This window comes from Rhamphochromis sp. 'chilingali', assembly GCF_963969265.1.
Source record: "Rhamphochromis sp. 'chilingali' genome assembly, chromosome: 15".
NCBI classification, from domain to species: domain Eukaryota; kingdom Metazoa; phylum Chordata; class Actinopteri; order Cichliformes; family Cichlidae; genus Rhamphochromis; species Rhamphochromis sp. 'chilingali'.
In genome coordinates, this window is record NC_137942.1 from 23,100,949 (window position 1) to 23,117,330 (window position 16,382).

The 16,382-nt window shown below is 41.9% G+C and overlaps 3 protein-coding genes across 3 annotated transcripts; 2 read left to right on the plus strand and 1 right to left on the minus strand.

Moving 5' to 3' along the window:
- Positions 1 to 6,861, plus strand: shmt1 (serine hydroxymethyltransferase 1 (soluble)). Its single transcript, XM_080906504.1, has 12 exons — positions 1 to 118; positions 741 to 883; positions 1,020 to 1,165; positions 1,264 to 1,379; positions 1,488 to 1,648; positions 3,333 to 3,414; positions 3,553 to 3,765; positions 3,897 to 4,010; positions 4,102 to 4,224; positions 5,508 to 5,624; positions 6,093 to 6,203; positions 6,292 to 6,861. The coding sequence occupies exons 2-12, from the start codon at positions 791 to 793 to the stop codon at positions 6,462 to 6,464; spliced, it is 1,449 nt and encodes a 482-aa protein (XP_080762630.1). The 5' UTR covers positions 1 to 118; positions 741 to 790; the 3' UTR covers positions 6,465 to 6,861.
- Positions 6,862 to 9,292: 2,431 nt separating this feature from the next.
- Positions 9,293 to 12,949, plus strand: cpsf4 (cleavage and polyadenylation specific factor 4). The gene is made up of 8 exons (XM_080904519.1): positions 9,293 to 9,697; positions 9,839 to 9,889; positions 10,374 to 10,526; positions 10,627 to 10,722; positions 10,860 to 10,953; positions 11,191 to 11,263; positions 11,424 to 11,582; positions 12,340 to 12,949. The coding sequence occupies exons 1-8, from the start codon at positions 9,595 to 9,597 to the stop codon at positions 12,406 to 12,408; spliced, it is 798 nt and encodes a 265-aa protein (XP_080760645.1). The 5' UTR covers positions 9,293 to 9,594; the 3' UTR covers positions 12,409 to 12,949.
- An 84-nt stretch (positions 12,950 to 13,033) lies between these two features.
- atp5mf (ATP synthase membrane subunit f) lies at positions 13,034 to 15,894 on the minus strand. Its single transcript, XM_080904520.1, has 4 exons — positions 15,792 to 15,894; positions 14,763 to 14,870; positions 13,271 to 13,387; positions 13,034 to 13,147 (listed from the first exon to the last, which is right to left on the minus strand). Exons 1-4 carry the CDS (start codon positions 15,877 to 15,879, stop codon positions 13,119 to 13,121), a joined length of 342 nt encoding a protein of 113 aa, XP_080760646.1. The 5' UTR covers positions 15,880 to 15,894; the 3' UTR covers positions 13,034 to 13,118.
- Positions 15,895 to 16,382: the final 488 nt, after the last annotated feature.

Here is a 16,382-nt window from a genome sequence, read left to right on the forward strand (position 1 = left end):
ATTGGTGGGAAGTTTGGCGGACTTTACCCTCCGCTGTGAAGCAGATATTACTGTTGGCGCTCAGGGGCTCGAACTTCAGCTCAGTGTACGGCTGACAGCGCGGGAGTCTCCACAGACGGTGAGCTGGTTAAAGTTTCACACACAGAGGACGGTAATGTTAATGCGAGCAGGGAGAAAATATGTGGAGAAGTAAATGTGTTTTGCACTTTAACCTTCGTTAAAGCAGATTAGCTCTGCAGGTAGAAGTTTTCACGTTTTGTGTTTTTTAAACTTGATGATGTGTTCAGGGGTCCTCTCAGTTCAGATTTAGCCAGCGTGTGCACTGAACAGCTGTTGCTGTCTTTCTGGGTCAGTCAGGAGATGTAATGAGAAGCATGCGCTGCACAGATGCATGACTGTCATGAGGAGAGACAGTCTGATAAAGATCTGGCAGCTGTGGATTTCATGGAGCAGTGAGCTTGTTATCTGGGTTACAAAATAACCAGTGATGCGGCTTATTGTGTAGTTCAGTGACCTTTTTGGGCAGTGCTATGGTTCAAAGTTTAGCCTTATCACTATAATACTGTAGCAGGGGTGGTGTGCTGCTGCATATTCACTCTTTGTCTGAGGCTTTGTGCTGCAATAATGGAGCATCTGTAGGGCCAGTTTGTCAGCAGCGCTGTCTGCATGCTGTGTCATCACACACAGATGTTCATTTCTTTCAAATTGATATTGTTTTTGTTTTTATGTCTGTGTAAAAGTCTCATCTTTTAGATTTCCACTTTGTGAGACCAAGAAAAAAACAGCAATCATGTCTTTATCTAACGCCCATCATATAAGCAAAGAAGAATGGGAATCGCACAACAAGATGCTGCTGGAGCCGCTGGCAGTCAACGACTCAGAGGTTTGTGTTTAGTGGAGGTAAAACATCAAATTACCTAATAAACGTGTACCTAATAATGGGCCTTTGAGAGTTCCCACCTAACAGGTGTGTGTGTGTGTGTGTGTGTGTGTGTGTGTGTGTGTGTGTGTGTGTTCAGGTGTTCTCCATTATTAAAAAAGAGAAGCACAGGCAGACGTACGGTTTGGAGCTGATAGCATCTGAGAACTTTGCCAGCAGAGCTGTTCTTGAAGCGCTGGGTTCCTGTATGAACAACAAATACTCCGAGGGCTATCCTGGCCAGAGGTACAATCTAGTTAAAATCCCAACTGGCTCAATCTCATTAGTGTGGCATTAACATTATGAACATTATTTGTAATGGTGAGCATGATTCATGTGTACAGGTACTACGGTGGTACGGAGCATATCGATGAGCTAGAAAGACTTTGTCAGAAGAGAGCACTGGAGGCCTACAGTCTGGACTCGGAGAAATGGGGTGTCAACGTTCAGCCATACTCGGGTATCAAATATGGATGCATTTAAATCTGAGTCTGACTACACCCGTTGGCATGCAACATCTGCCGTGCTCCTGTCACTTACTGTCATACCGTTTGTGCTTCTCTGTAAGGGTCACCTGCAAACTTCGCCGTCTACACGGCTGTTGTGGAGCCCCACGGCAGGATCATGGGGCTGGATCTTCCAGATGGAGGTCACCTGACACACGGCTTCATGACTGAGAAGAAAAAAATCTCGGCAACCTCAATCTTCTTTGAGTCCATGCCATACAAGGTATGTATGTGCACGTATGGTCGGGAACCAAAAGGCTCTGTCGGAGTTGGGAACAAATTTCTCAAAGATGCGATGTGCTCTGGTATTTCCTCACGACAGCTGGGACAAATCACAGAATCAAGGCGGTTATTTGAGTTACTGTTCCCTTCCTATCAGCTCAAAGCAGTTTGGCCATTCTTTTCTGACAGTGACAGAGCTTTTTCATCAGAGAACTGCCACTCACTCAGCAGTTTCTGAAACACTCAGACCAACAATCATACCACATTAAAAGTCACTTAAAACATCTTTTTGTCCCCATTCTAATGCTCAATATGAACTTCAGCATGTCGCGCTGATCATGTCTACATACTTAAATTCATTCAATTAAAGTCATAAGATCGGCTGACTAGATATTGCTGTTTAAGGTGGTGTATAAGGTCAAAGATAAGATTTTTGGAAACAAAAGTGAGCACTAGAAATCACCTCGTGGTGGGAGCACACCATCTGTAACACCAGTGAGTACTTCAGACTCAATGAACTACACATCTGTGAAGTTTGACTGAATCTCCCACGGGTTGTGATGCCATTCATGCTGAAAAAAAATATCGTCAGATTCATTAAAATTGACCAGTATCTGCTGTGGCTGTCTATGTTTGTAAATGTGGGCAAAATCAAAACAACTGATTTCACTTTGGTTCAAGTTTTATCCAAAGTCCAACTATGTGGTGTTGTCCTCATCTTGTGTATAGCAGGTGTTATATTTTGGTTTCAAATTCAAATTTTATTTGTCACACACACACAACCATACACAGTATGACATGGGGGTGAAATGCTTGTAGCTGTACAATGCCCGACCATTAAATGACAGAAGAAAGTTTTACAATATTTACAATTTACAGTTTCCTACAGAATTTACAAATTAACTTAGGAATTTACAGTAAAGAATGTGCAAATAGCAGAAGAGATTATAAAGATTATAAGGATTATAAATTATAGGATTATAGGAAATGTGTGGTGGTGCATGTGGTGACGTGTGTGAGAGTCCAGTCTTATAGTGACGTGTTTGGGAGAGTCCAGTCCTACACCTGGTTCAGGCCCCGAATAGCCTGGGGGAAGAAGCTCCTCCTCATTCTCTCTGTTTTGGCCTTAAGGGAGCGGAAGCGCTTCCCAGACCTCAACAGTGAGAAGAGTCCATTGTTGCGATGGGAGAGGTCCATCATAATCTTCCTAGCTTTGGACTTGCACCGCTTGGTGTAGATGGACAGCAGGTCAGGGAGCTCTGATTGAATGATGCGTTCGGCCGAGCGCACCACCCTTTGCAGATCTCGTCTGTCCTGCTTGGTGCTGTTCCCAAACCAGGTGCAGATGTTTGCCGTCAGGACGCTCTCGATGGTGCAGGAGTAGAAGTTCTTGAGCACCTTCAGTGGCAGATGGAAGTCTCTAAGTCTTCTGAGGAAGAAGAGACGCTGACGGGCTTTCTTAACCAGGGTGTTGATGTGACAGGACCATGACAGGTCCTGAGTGATGTGGACACCCAGGTATCGGAAACTGTCCACTCTCTCCACTGGCGTGCCACTGATGATGAGGGGTTTGTAATTCCTCGCCTGCTTTGTAGTGAAGTCCACGATCAGCTCCTTAGTCTTGCTGATGTTTAGGAGGAGGTTATTCTCCTGGTTATGATGTGGTCTGCTGCTTCTCTGTCCAGGTCCATCCAGAGACTGGCTACATCGACTACGACAGGCTGCAGGAAAATGCACGACTCTTCCACCCTAAACTCATCATCGCAGGTAGTTCATCCCTCCTATGTTTTTATCTTTTTACTTTTATGCATCAGTGAGCAGTGACTGGGAACTTTAAATCTGAGGGTATTTGTCGGGGGAAGAAAAGAAAAACTCTACACTTTGTCTTTTTTTTGTCTTTCTCAGGAACAAGCTGCTATTCTCGCAACCTTGACTATGCCCGCTTGAAGCAGATTGCTAATGAGAACGGTGCCTATCTGATGGGAGACATGGCTCACATAAGTGGATTAGTGGCTGCCGGAGTGGTGCCCTCACCCTTTGAGCATTGTGACATTGTTACCACGACGACGCACAAAACACTGCGTGGCTGCCGTGCTGGGCTTATTTTCTACAGAAAAGGTATAAAACGGACCTGAAGCTTTTTCTCCCTTTGTCTTGTTGTAAATCTGCTCTTCCCCACACTGATATCTGTGAATTCACTATTTTTATTTGACCTTCTCCTCTTTCTCGTCTTCACTCCATCTCTTCAGGAGTGCGGAATGTGGATGCCAAAGGAAAAGAGACTCTGTACAACTTGGAGTCGTTGATTAACCAGGCCGTGTTTCCCGGACTGCAGGGAGGACCGCACAACCACGCCATCGCAGGTCATCATTTTCTTCCACTTTCGCTTTTTACTAATTTTCATGTCTCTCACTGGGCTCATGTTTTGTTTGTTTCTTTTCCTACAAATGGCAGGTGTTGCTGTAGCTCTGAAGCAAGCCATGACACCAGAGTTCAAGGCCTATCAATTGCAGGTTCTCGCTAACTGCAGGGCTCTATCCAGCGCTCTTATTGACCATGGCTACAAGATTGTCACCGGTAAGTACTGCAGAGCACCATAATAGACAAGTGGAAGAGAAAATTGCCATGACAGCCAGCTGAAAATACACTGAGTGGGAGAAGAGCAATCAACATGGATGCAAAAAGTATAACTAAGCCCCTTTACTTTTTATTTTTTCATTCTTCAGAGTAAAAGAGGCTTGAAGTTTCCAATCCCGCAATAACTTGACCATCCATCCCTGCTCAATCTTATTTGATTGATGTCCTATGTGAACATGAGACATGGTGCATGCGATGCTTTATAAAGCCTCCCTTATATATAGTTCAAAAGAGAGGGTTGTTTATAAATTTCAGAAGGCCAGCATGTTCATGTGTGTTTGCGTGGCAGTAAAGATCCTGTGAATGTTTCGGAGGATGCCGAGGACGGGGAACACCATGGATGCCCAAGAACGAGTGTTCGAAAACAAATCAAATGAAGGCGTCAGAATGATTGCAGCAATGTGTCCATCAACAAAGAGACTTAGGGAAATCTTTGCACAACATGAAGGACATTTAGGCAAAGTTTATCCCACCTTTTGGATTAAACTCGTGAAACAAATTGAAGCAAATCTGGAGTATTTATATCTGGAGAAGGTTGGACATCACCTGGGTTGCCAAGGATGAAAGAATTCAAGTTCAAGGCTGTGTTAACGGTTTTCTTTGACATTAAGAGCATAATTATGGATTAGAGGACGGGGTTCTAGAGGAATTAACAAAAGGGATTGAACCAAAACTCTATTATAAATGGGTTCTTGAACATTTTTATCTAAGGGTGAAGAAAAAGAGGCTACAACTGTTGGAAAATGGTTCCCTCTTTCATCAGGACCCACACTGCTCTCTCTGAAAGGTTCTTTGGTCCACACCACACTCTGTATTTGCCTGATCTTGCACCATGTGACTTTCTTTTCCCTAAAATTGGATCTGCTCTCAAAAGAACTGATTTTGAGTCTTTTTCAGAAGAAGAAAACGATAGCTTTTGAAATGCCTAATGAAAGATCTGCTGCACTGCTTTGATTGGAAGACGAGAGTGCAGCAGCGTGTAGGTGCAAAGGGGGAAAATATCAATTCATTAAAATTGAATTACAGCATCAGCCTTATATGGTCATTGACTTAACTGATGATCCTGAGCCTGAGTGAGCCTGAATGATTGATCATCTCTCTGTGATGGAGTAGCCTGCCCAGTGTGTAGCGCTCCACTATCTCAGTGGGGTTAAAAAGGTGGATGGATGATTTGTAGCTTCATGCTCATCTAATGTTCCTTTTTGTAATCTCTTAATGTGCAGGCGGCTCTGACAACCATCTGATCCTGCTGGACCTGCGCAGCAAGGGAACCGATGGAGGACGAGCAGAGAAGGTCCTGGAAGCATGTGCCATTGCTTGTAATAAAAACACCTGTCCAGGTAGTTAGTGAGTGTGTGTGTGTGTGTGTGTGTGTGTGTGTGTGTGTGTGTGTGTAAGGCAAAGTAGTTTTCCATACACGAGTATGGCAAGTAAGGAACATTTCATATTTAAGATGGGATAAGAACTTTATTTATCCTGAGGGAAATTCTTTTGTCATAAACATGCTCAGAAGCAGAGGAATAAGGCAAGTTTATTTATATAGCACAATTCAACAACAAGGTGATTCAAAGTGCTTTACACAGAAATTAAAAAACAAAATAAAGCATGATTTAAAATTGATTAAAAAAAAACAGTAGATAAACTCAGAACAGTAGATAAAATCAGTAGTTAAAATGTAAGTTAAGTGAAATTTAAAGATGTACAATAAGATTTTTTTTTTTTTTTTTTTTAAGTAGATAGATCCCATTTTTGCTTGATTGGTGTCTCTGCAAAGTCCCATTCTTAGTTTTTCTCGTACATCTTTGTAGGAGATAAAAGTGCTTTGCGACCTAGCGGCCTGAGGTTCGGCTCGCCGGCTCTTACCTCCAGAGGCTTGGTGGAGAATGACTTCAGGAAAGTGGCTGAGTTCATCCACAGAGGTAATTTATTTCTTTAAAGGAGGAATTGGTGTAAAAAGATTTCTCACAAACAAAATGTAAATAACCCATGCTTTCCATTCTTCCGCAGGCATTGAACTGACTGTGGAGGTGCAGAAAAGTCTGGATCCCAAAGCCACTCTGAAGGCGTTTGTTCAGGCATTATCCCAGGGAGAGAAGTTCCAGCAGCGGGTAGCGGAGATCAGGGTTGAGGTGGAGGCTTTCGCCGGACAATTCCCAATGCCAGGTCTACCCGAGCTGTAGAGCGCAGTTCAGACTCTAAATGCAGCTGAACGGATGATTCAAGAAGATTAGTACGAAGGCATATGATGCTGGGTTTTTGTTTTTCCTTTATTTTGACTGTCGACTCACAGTTCGCATGGATAGACACGATTTCTGTTCAAACAGATTTAATAACCATCGAATTATTCTGTGTTGTTACTGAGCCTTTCCCATTTTTACGTGTTTTCCATTTAGCTTCATGGTCGGGTGTTACAATCATATTTAAGCTTTGAGCTCATCAGAAATCTCACTTTCATCTTTATTAAGATTACACTTCAGAGGTTTTGTAGCAAACTACCACATTTTCAGTATATAGTATCGTAAGTACAACTTTGAAAATAAAATAATTACATTCTGAATAAACTAAGAATGAACGAAACCTCAGCTGTTATGTTTTGTTTTGCTTTATTTTTTCCCCCAGTCTAAGTACATCAGTGCTCTGGACTCTGATTAAGTAAAGTAGATTTTGGAAGCTTACAGTGGTTTAATAATCTTGATTTAGCAGCAATAGAAAAACAGCTGATGCTGGCTGGAATGTCATTACAAGAGCACTGGACAAATGAAAATTCTGGTAGAATAAAAGTTAAGGGGTCATTAAAATTCAAATCACCTTGATGAGAACGAGTCCACAGAGAGTCGAATATCCAGACCCTGTGTTCCTGTGAAACCTGGACGTTGGTTTCAAAGGGTGAAAATAAGTTTTCTCCAGTAGACATTTTTTCTTCCTAGTACAATTCTCAGTGAAGAGATATCCTGGACTTGGATTTTCACTCAAACTGGATACTGCTGTATGAATCTGTATATGCTATAACATAGTCTCTTTCAGGAAAAACGGTCAGTAATCCTGAAAGATCAGGTGATACAGGACATTAGAAAACACTGAAACAGCATAGCATGCTGCTGGCATCCAATTTAAAAAAAAAAGAATATCTAATTTTCTACCTTTCATATGTTGCTTTTGTACCAATTTTAAATTAAACAAACAACCTTATTTACATTTTACGTGGTGTCCCAATTTTATTGGAAACAAGAATCTGATATGTTTCTACTGAAAACTACAAATGTTGGTACAATCACTGGTTTGGGGGTTTTAAAATTTTCTTAATCTATACATTTGATTATTTTAGATTAGAATCTTGTTTGCAGTCGCACTTTTCTCCTCTCCTCCTTCCCCTTATCTTCCCTGCTTAGCCTCTTGTGTCCTTGTCTTGTCTCGTGTGTATTACTTTCCCTGGAACACTCTCTCACAGTCTGTTCTCTAAAACCTAAAAGAGAATTATGGATTTGATCAACTGGTCTCTGAATGCTATTGACACCCTTTTCTCAAGGAGAAGTCTGGGCTCGGGTGAGCCCAAGTGCCCTGGAGGGACTGATAGACTGTTTACTTAGCCTGGTAGGGCGAAGGAAACTGTCTCAGCTGAACTATGGACACGGACACACATACACTTACACTGATAAGCACTCACACATCCCCCCTCCCCTTCCAATGCCTTCGATGCTTGTTGCCTCCTGGGAACACGAGGCGGGTCTGGACCCGCACTGGAGAGACGGCGAGGGGCAGGATGGCTGCTGTGTTGCCTGGGATTACTCCTTTCCCCTACCCAACCCTGTTGCTCGTCACGTGCTCTATAATGTTGTACTGTGGACATTTATGTGCTTTCTGTCCTGAGGAGTTTTTTTTGTTTCCTGTTCTCATGCTGTCCTCCTATAGCCCAGTATGAGTAGAGGTCTCTTTTTTTCCTCTTGTACTTTCCCATTGTAGTGTATATTTCATTGTTTTTTCTGTAATGCAACCGTTCTCTGACTTGTATCCCTATGTGATGTCTGTGTTGTGTGTGTAAAGTCGGGGGGCAGGTTGCCCTGCATTCCACTGCAGGGCAACCTGCCACTGCATGTGGCGAATAAAAGTTGAACTTGAACTCCATCAACAGACAAGCTCGGTTTGAGAAGTGTTGATTAGTGTTTGGGTTCAAATGAGCCAAAATCAGGTTTTGCTCAACATGATGTGTATATGTGTGTATATACGTATGTATGGATAGATAGAAACATATATGTATATATAAAAAAAAAATTACACATAACATATAATGTAATTGCAATGAGGTATTTCTGTAGTCTATTGATACTAGATAGTGGAAAAGGGGTGGGATTAAATAAGCTTATGCTTCTTCCTGCTCCTTTTTGAACATGAACGTTAATTGGAGTTGTGGTTGCTCGTTTTCCTTTTGTTTTGCTTTGTTCATTTGTCTCTTTTAATTCTATTTTGTTGTACTTTTTCAACATGTTCAAAATAAAGATTCAATCAATCAATCATTGAAGATCAAAATAACACATCCCAGTACCCTCAGCTTTCCCACTGAGAAGCTCTATAATAATCATAATAAATGCACGAAAGCAACAGCGATGGATTTTATAAAGAAAAAAAAACACTTCAGTGAAGCTGAATAAAACCTTGTCGGGCCTGTTTTGTACCAATGGTGTCAGACATAAAGGGGCACCAGAATCCAAATGTAATCAGTTTTACATCTTTTCCTTCCAGCTCCCCCCTGGCTATTCATGCTACACTACAGTAATTTCTGATTTCAATGCTCTTACATTCAGATTACAAATGATCTACTATAGAAATTTCTGTTTTGGCTCCACGGTTTTTTCCTGTAATTTTTCTCATTTCTTACAGTTTAAGCCCAAAGAGAAATGCTGACAGATTTTACTAAAGCAGCATTTCTTCATCATGTGGAAAAACTGAAACTTACTGTTGAGTTGTGGATTTAACGAAGCGCTCTGCGATCGTTTAGTCTTGTCTGATTTTGTCAGGTCGGAGGTCAGCCTGCGCGCCTCCCATCATCCACACAGAACAAGGAGTAGTTCGGGGACATACAAACATTTACGGGCCGGTCGTGTCCATGGCTTGTCTTTAAAACCGACATTAGACCTACAAACTACGGCATCTGTTGTATTCTCGGTATCGGAGTTTGGTGCTAACTTATCAGTTAGCTTGGCTAGCCGCCTTAGCAGGCTGAGAGGGAACTTGGTAGCTAGTAGCTAGACTTCGAGCTAGCTTAACCGAAACGGACATTTATCTGATCGGAGGAGTGAATAGACTGCAGGGGACATGCAGGATTTACTGGCCAACGTGGACCACATCAAGTTTGACCTGGAGATTGCCGTGGAGCAGCAGCTGGGAGCCCAGCCGCTGCCTTTCCCCGGCATGGATAGTAAGTGCTGGGATGCTAGCTGGTACTAAGCCCGCTGCGGGTTAACCTTAAGCGGAATTAACGGTAAAAGTGACGAGGGGAGAGTTGACCGCCACTGACTACTTATGTTCATTGACCCTGTGATCGTGTGTGTCTCTGCAGAGTCCGGGTCTGCTGTGTGTGAGTTCTTCATGAGAGCTGCGTGTCAGAAAGGTAAAATCACAACATGGTCTCAACTCTGTGGTGATGTCACTGCAGCGTGAACGGCCCCAACAATGAACTCTTTAACTTCCGTAAAGTTAAAGTTTAGACACTTCACGCCACTCAAACGCACAGATCGGTGCTGGTTGACCTTTTTTTAAGCAAGCTCGACCTCTCATGTCTAAATACAGCCTTAGATATACTGTTTACGCACTGCTACAGTAGCCTGCACCTCACTGATTTCCAAGAATAGCCCATTTTCATAATGTTGTGAATTATATTACTCCTCTAATAGCTTCAAGGGAAATGACCTTTCCCCCCCATCTTTATTAATCACTTTTGTAACCATTTCAATCCCTGCCATTAGGCCAGTCTCTGCTGATCTCAAAATGTCCAAATTTAAAGTACTAAACTGTGTTTTAAGTGATCAGCATGACACTGAGAGCCATGTGTGTCTTAATGAGGAGAAGGTCACAAAGCGCACTGTGTCTCACAGGTGGGATGTGTCCGTTCCGTCACATCAGTGGAGAGAAGACAGTGGTGTGTAAGCACTGGCTCAGAGGTCTGTGTAAGAAGGGAGACCAGTGCGAGTTTCTCCACGAATACGACATGACCAAGATGCCTGAATGCTACTTCTACTCAAAGTTCGGTGAGTTGACATCATGAGTGCATTTATTTGGTTAAACTTTGCACAGATCTTGTCAGATGAATGCCGTACTGATTAATGTTTTGTTCTGCGACCCTCACAGGTGAATGCAGCAACAAGGAGTGTCCTTTCCTACACATAGATCCAGAGTCCAAGATCAAAGACTGTCCCTGGTATGACCGAGGCTTCTGCAAACACGGTAAGGTCAAATTCTGGTACTAATACCACAAACCCACTGCTTATAGACGTAGCCTGTCTGTTCTGTGGTTTAAATGGAGAAAAACATAATACGTCTTATTATTTGTCCTCATCTGTGTCTCCGTCTTCTTACCTCAGGTCCTGACTGCCGACACCGACATACCAGAAGGGTGATCTGTGTGAACTACTTGGTGGGCTTCTGTCCAGAAGGAAAGTCCTGTAAATTTATGCAGTAAGTAGTCCTTTTACATTTACTTCCTACACAACAGGTATGATTCCTGATAGGACCGCTGCTCCACATTAAGTTGGTTAAATCTGCCAAGCAATTGTGCAGGAATTTCATTTCATTACATTACACTCCAGTATAAATGGTCTTTGTTTGATTTTATAATGATGGATAGCTGGATTAAAAGTTTTTTGAGACTTCACCCTGCAGTAACGTAAATTATACGTTGATGTTCCTCCACAGCCCCCGATTTGAGCTGCCTATGGGCGCTTCTGAACAGCCTCCTCTCCCACAGCAAAACCAGAACCAGGCAAAGGTAAGAATGCACACAAACACTCGAATGATGCATCCCGATGCCGGCGTGGATCCATCTCACAGGATGAATCAGCATGACTCTCGGTGCTTCTATTTAACTGTTCGTTCCTGTTGCTGAGGTGCACAGTGAAAACAGTCTCTCTGCTTGCCTCCTGCCGCAGCCCGTGCCTACCATTGGTCGCTCGTCGCTCTCCTTAATCCAGCTCACCAACTCCATCCCAGCCCAGCGGCAGCAGAACAACACGACTACTGTGTCTCAGCAGAACAATCTAAATGCCAACAGAGGGCCTCGTCCGCTGGACCAAGTCACCTGCTACAAGGTGAGTCGGCTGTACATCTGTGTGATTAAAGCTATGCCAGTCTCTCGCTTTGGTCGTAATTGCAATCATTAATCAAACTGTGGTTGGTTATATTGCCAAAGCATGCACCGGCCATACATTTAGATCATTAAAACCAGACTTTTCTCAAGTTTAGATGCACTTGTAAGGTTTTACCTATAATACTGGTTTCCTCTGCGTGGTTGCAGTGAGCCTTGAATAAGATGGATCACTGGTGCTCTTGTGAATTTATCCAGCTTCTTAAAGGGGAACAATTTTCTGAATTTCTTGGCTCTCCACAGTGTAGTACTTTACACATTTGCCTAAAAGCAAAAGGCGGTGACACAAATCTCTTTGGGATGAAAAATGTGCACAAGAGTCTGGCTCCTCAGTTCAAACACAATCTGGAATCATCAGTTTTAAGTTTGCTTCCCACTTTTTTCTGATTGGCTGTCTCTTGCAAATTGTATGCTGAACATGTATGAATGTGGGTGGAGCAGCTGTTCCAACAGCCTGGGGTTTTGGGTTATAGGATTTACTTGGACATTCACTGATATCATTATTTAAACCTTGTACACTTTTAACAGAGCCACCAATCTCACAGCACATATGACTGTAAATAATGAAGGGAAAACACCCCTAAAACAATCTCCTTTAAAATTAGAGGATTTTTTTTTTTTTTTTCCTCGCTACTGGGAACAACTGGAACATGCAGTAAATGTCGTTAATTGCTTCATTTCCGTCTTCCTCTTGTCTGCAGTGTGGCGAGAAGGGCCACTATGCCAACAAATGCACTAAAGGCCATCTCGCCTTCCTGAGTGGTCAGTAACCTTCAGCCGAACACCTCAGTGCTGTAGCGCACCACCCCTGATGTGAGCAGAAGAGAGAATGGGGAAGACTGCTCTACATGCTGGTGTTTCTTAAAGACTAACTGCTGCCCGACAGACACGGACAGTGGGAGGGGGGCCTGTGGACACATGAAAGTGACAAGAAAAAAGGTCATCCGGCCTGATTTGCTGGGTTTGTACAGTACAGGTGACTTTGAAGAGTCACTCCCAGGGTCCAGACTGCTGCAAACACCAATACAGGTGCTGTTGTTCCTCAGGTCATGTGACTGCAACTGCCACTGCTATGTTCCAAGTCTGACCGTGAAAAAAAAAATTGAACAAATGTGATAAACATCTTAGGAATGTAATTTAGCTTGTACTCAGTGCCCAAATCCACACTAGCTACAACGGTCTCATTCTGGACATTTCAGCCTCTGTTTAGCAGCCGTGTGTGGCAGGTACGGTAGTGCAGAGCAGCTGGAAGAGACGCTTTGTTGACAGTCTGAACATATTCTGTCTGTACAAATAAATGTTCTTGTTTCAGATTTTATTAATTTTTTTTACCCCTCACTTCTGATCTTCTCATAGCCACTTCTGAGATTTACACAGTACACTCACAACAGTAAATCCTTATCCTTATTTTTTATTGGTCACAACAATCACATATGAACAGAGCCGAGGATAGAAAGAGCTGACGCGTTCCTGAAGGGGCTCAGTGGTACTTCCTCCAGCGATCGTGTTCTACAAGAAAAGAAGCAGAAGTCGTTTAACATATTAGCTTTTTTTTTTTTTTTACCAGTGAGGTTAACTGTGACAGGAGTGCAAAGAAAGAAAAGAGGCTCTGTAAGCGAGTGTTTCTCTTACTGATGTGGTCGTATTCCCATAAGTAGCTGATGGCCACGTAGCCCACGAGCAGCATAGCTACACCACCGATGCCCCCCTTCTTCACATTGATGTACTTGTTGTAGTATCTGTCATGGCCTAGAAGAGAAAACAGCATGGTCAAGTGTCCTGTTTAGTATTCAATACATGCAAGAGGAGCACTCATTCTGTGACCTTAATTACTACTGAGGCCAGATTCTCAAATTAGTGTCCCAAGTATAAGTAAAGCTACTAGCACAGGGGTCAGCAACCTTTACTGTCAAGAGACATTTTTCAGCAATTTGTGATTCAAAAAAATAAAAGACCACAAAGCACGAGCCTCATGTAAAGAAGGATACTAAGATTAAGTGTAAAGTAGCCTAAATGAGTAGATTCTTACTCTCCAGTGGGCCATTTCTGATTATTTTGTACTTCAATTCTGGATTTTCACTTTATTTTATACTTATTACTAACAAAAGAGAAGTGGAGTTAAACTAGCATTTTTAAATCCACTTTGAGACAGAGCAGGTATAATTTTCAACCCAGGTTTCTGTGCAAATCAATCTTAAGGGGCCCCAATCAGACAATATATCAAAGTGAAATCTAAAAACTTTAAAACAGTCAATTTTCAACATAATTTTAACTAAAGTCCAGCTTTAGATTAAAAATACTTGGTGGTGAAAGTGAAGAAATCATTCCATTTTCCCCTCACACTTTTTTGTTTTTAGATCTGGAATCCATACCAACTGGGAGTTAAAACTACACAGCCATGCTGACCATTTTTACTGAGGTTCAGCAAAAATCAAGGCGATAAACATGAGCTATGATGCACATCGTAAAATATTTTTTTAAGAATCTGTGTTTAAGGACACAATTGTACTGCTGGTAAATGTAAAGAGTGTTTTAGATCAGGGGTGTCGAACTCCATGCCGGTGTCCTGCTGAGTTTAGATAACACCCTGGGTCAACACCACTGAATGAAATGATTAGTTCATTGGCAGGCCTCTTGAGAGCTTCAAGACATGTTGAGGAGGTAATTTAGGCCCCCCCCCCCCGAGGCCTGGAGTTGGACATCTGATCAATGCCAAAAACTGAAATATTCACACACAAAGCCATTGTTTATTTTTATATACATATCCATTTTCTGATAAAGTCACTGGAGAGGTTCAGGACCCTTGTACTAAGGAAGCGCCTAGCCAAAGGCAGAGCTGAGCCCTCATAAATAACATTCCTTACATAACAGATGCGTTACAGGTGAAACCATAAAGATGCAATAAGCTGAAGTAGTTAATGTGGATGGGTTTAAATATGTGGGGGTCAAAGATCCAAGGCAACCAACAGTGCATAAGAGAGGTGAGGAAGAGAGTGCAAGCTGAAAAAAATGTATATAAATAATCAGTCAGTGTTTAAAAACCAAGTTCCAGTAGATAAAAAAAAAAAGAAAAGAAAAACGTTTTTCCTGCCCACCAGAAGTAGTCGGAGCAAGATGTACTCACCCCTGCGAATGGCTGAGAGGATGCCATTGGGAGTAAAGTCTCGACCTCCAAGCCAGGCTCCCAGCTCGTTGAGTTTCACGTCCATCAGCCGCTTCTCAGCTAAGGAAACTAAAAACACGTAAAAAGAGCGTCATCACTGAAAATGCACACTGTCAACAAAGAATAAAAACATGCCACTGAATTACAAACATTAGCAATCTAAAAACACGTTTAAACCGCTTGTCTAAGAAGACAAAAAGTGGCAACATCGTGTACCGAGGATACAAAATTGTAATTTCCCTACATATTTTCTGACTTTTTTTTAAAAAAATATCCAATAAACTATTAACCTTTCAAATAATTATCAGGCTAAGAGTTACGGAGACTAATTAAAAACCGAAGCTCTTAATTCTGCAAAATAATTAACAACTTGTTAACATGTTTTCAGTCGTCGCAGTAATTCAATTACACTCAAAACACAGCAGCCGACTCGCTAGGAGCTAGTTTGAAATTTACCAGGTGTGTGTAGCCGATTGTGATGACATAATGAATGAAAGTTTGCTGGACCGCTTTTCAAAAACACCATAAAGCACACAACAAGGCACCCAAGCACCCAAGTTCTTCTTTATGTTTTTTTACAATTAAAGTTGGTCAAAGAGACCATCCTAGTTTGTGCTAATCGCACCGTGTTTGCGTGCTACCGAGCAAGCTAGCTAAAGAAACCGTTATATAATCGACACGTTTATCAACAGCACGATTATTAGAGCTTCATCCAAGCTGTAGGTCACTCTGAAAGGTGCAGTTAAATGTAAAAAAGCGGCCTGCAGATTTATTTTCACAGTAAATCCGCCAATGACACGCAAAGTCCTTGACGTGACTCAAAGGGTTTAGCGAGGCCTTCAGTCCGAAAAAGACCTTCAAGTGACGAATTCACGGCTTGTCTGATAGAAAACACCCCTCAGTCCCCAAAAGCCTCGTTATATGCCAAGATGATGACATATAAAACAAAAACAGGACAATATTTTTTTGGGAGAAGGCACATTACGGTACCTGCTCTGTCCGCCATCTTGACCGGTGCAGAAGGTTTGCTGCAAGGAATGATGGGAATAAAAGGAGAAAGTGCATTATGGGAGGTCATGTAGTTTTAAAGTGAATCCACTAGAGAGCGGCAAAAGCAATAAAACCAAACAACAAACATTATTATTATTATTATTATTATTATTATTATTATTATTATTATTATTATTATTATTTCCTAAATAAATTAATTTCTTCTATTTTATCGTAATCTGCTCTGAATAATACTTTCACGTTTATTAACATCTTAATTTTTTATTTATTTTGGTGTAAATTTGTATCTGTTCACCCTCCCTCACTTTTAAAAATCTAGAATGAATCATTATTCAGATATTTTTAATGTTACTCCCGGTTGTCTGTTTACGTCTCTACATGTGTTAAAAAATAGGAACAAACTTGTCAGGCACACCATAATTGAATCAACACTTTTGTTAAATGGTGTGCACAAATTTAATTAGAGTGAGATCTGCCCTTTATAACTTATTGATTGAGTAAAGACTTAAAAGATTAACTTGCACACTTGCAGAAGCCTACTTTTGTTGCCAGCTTTCCTTCCTGACTTTG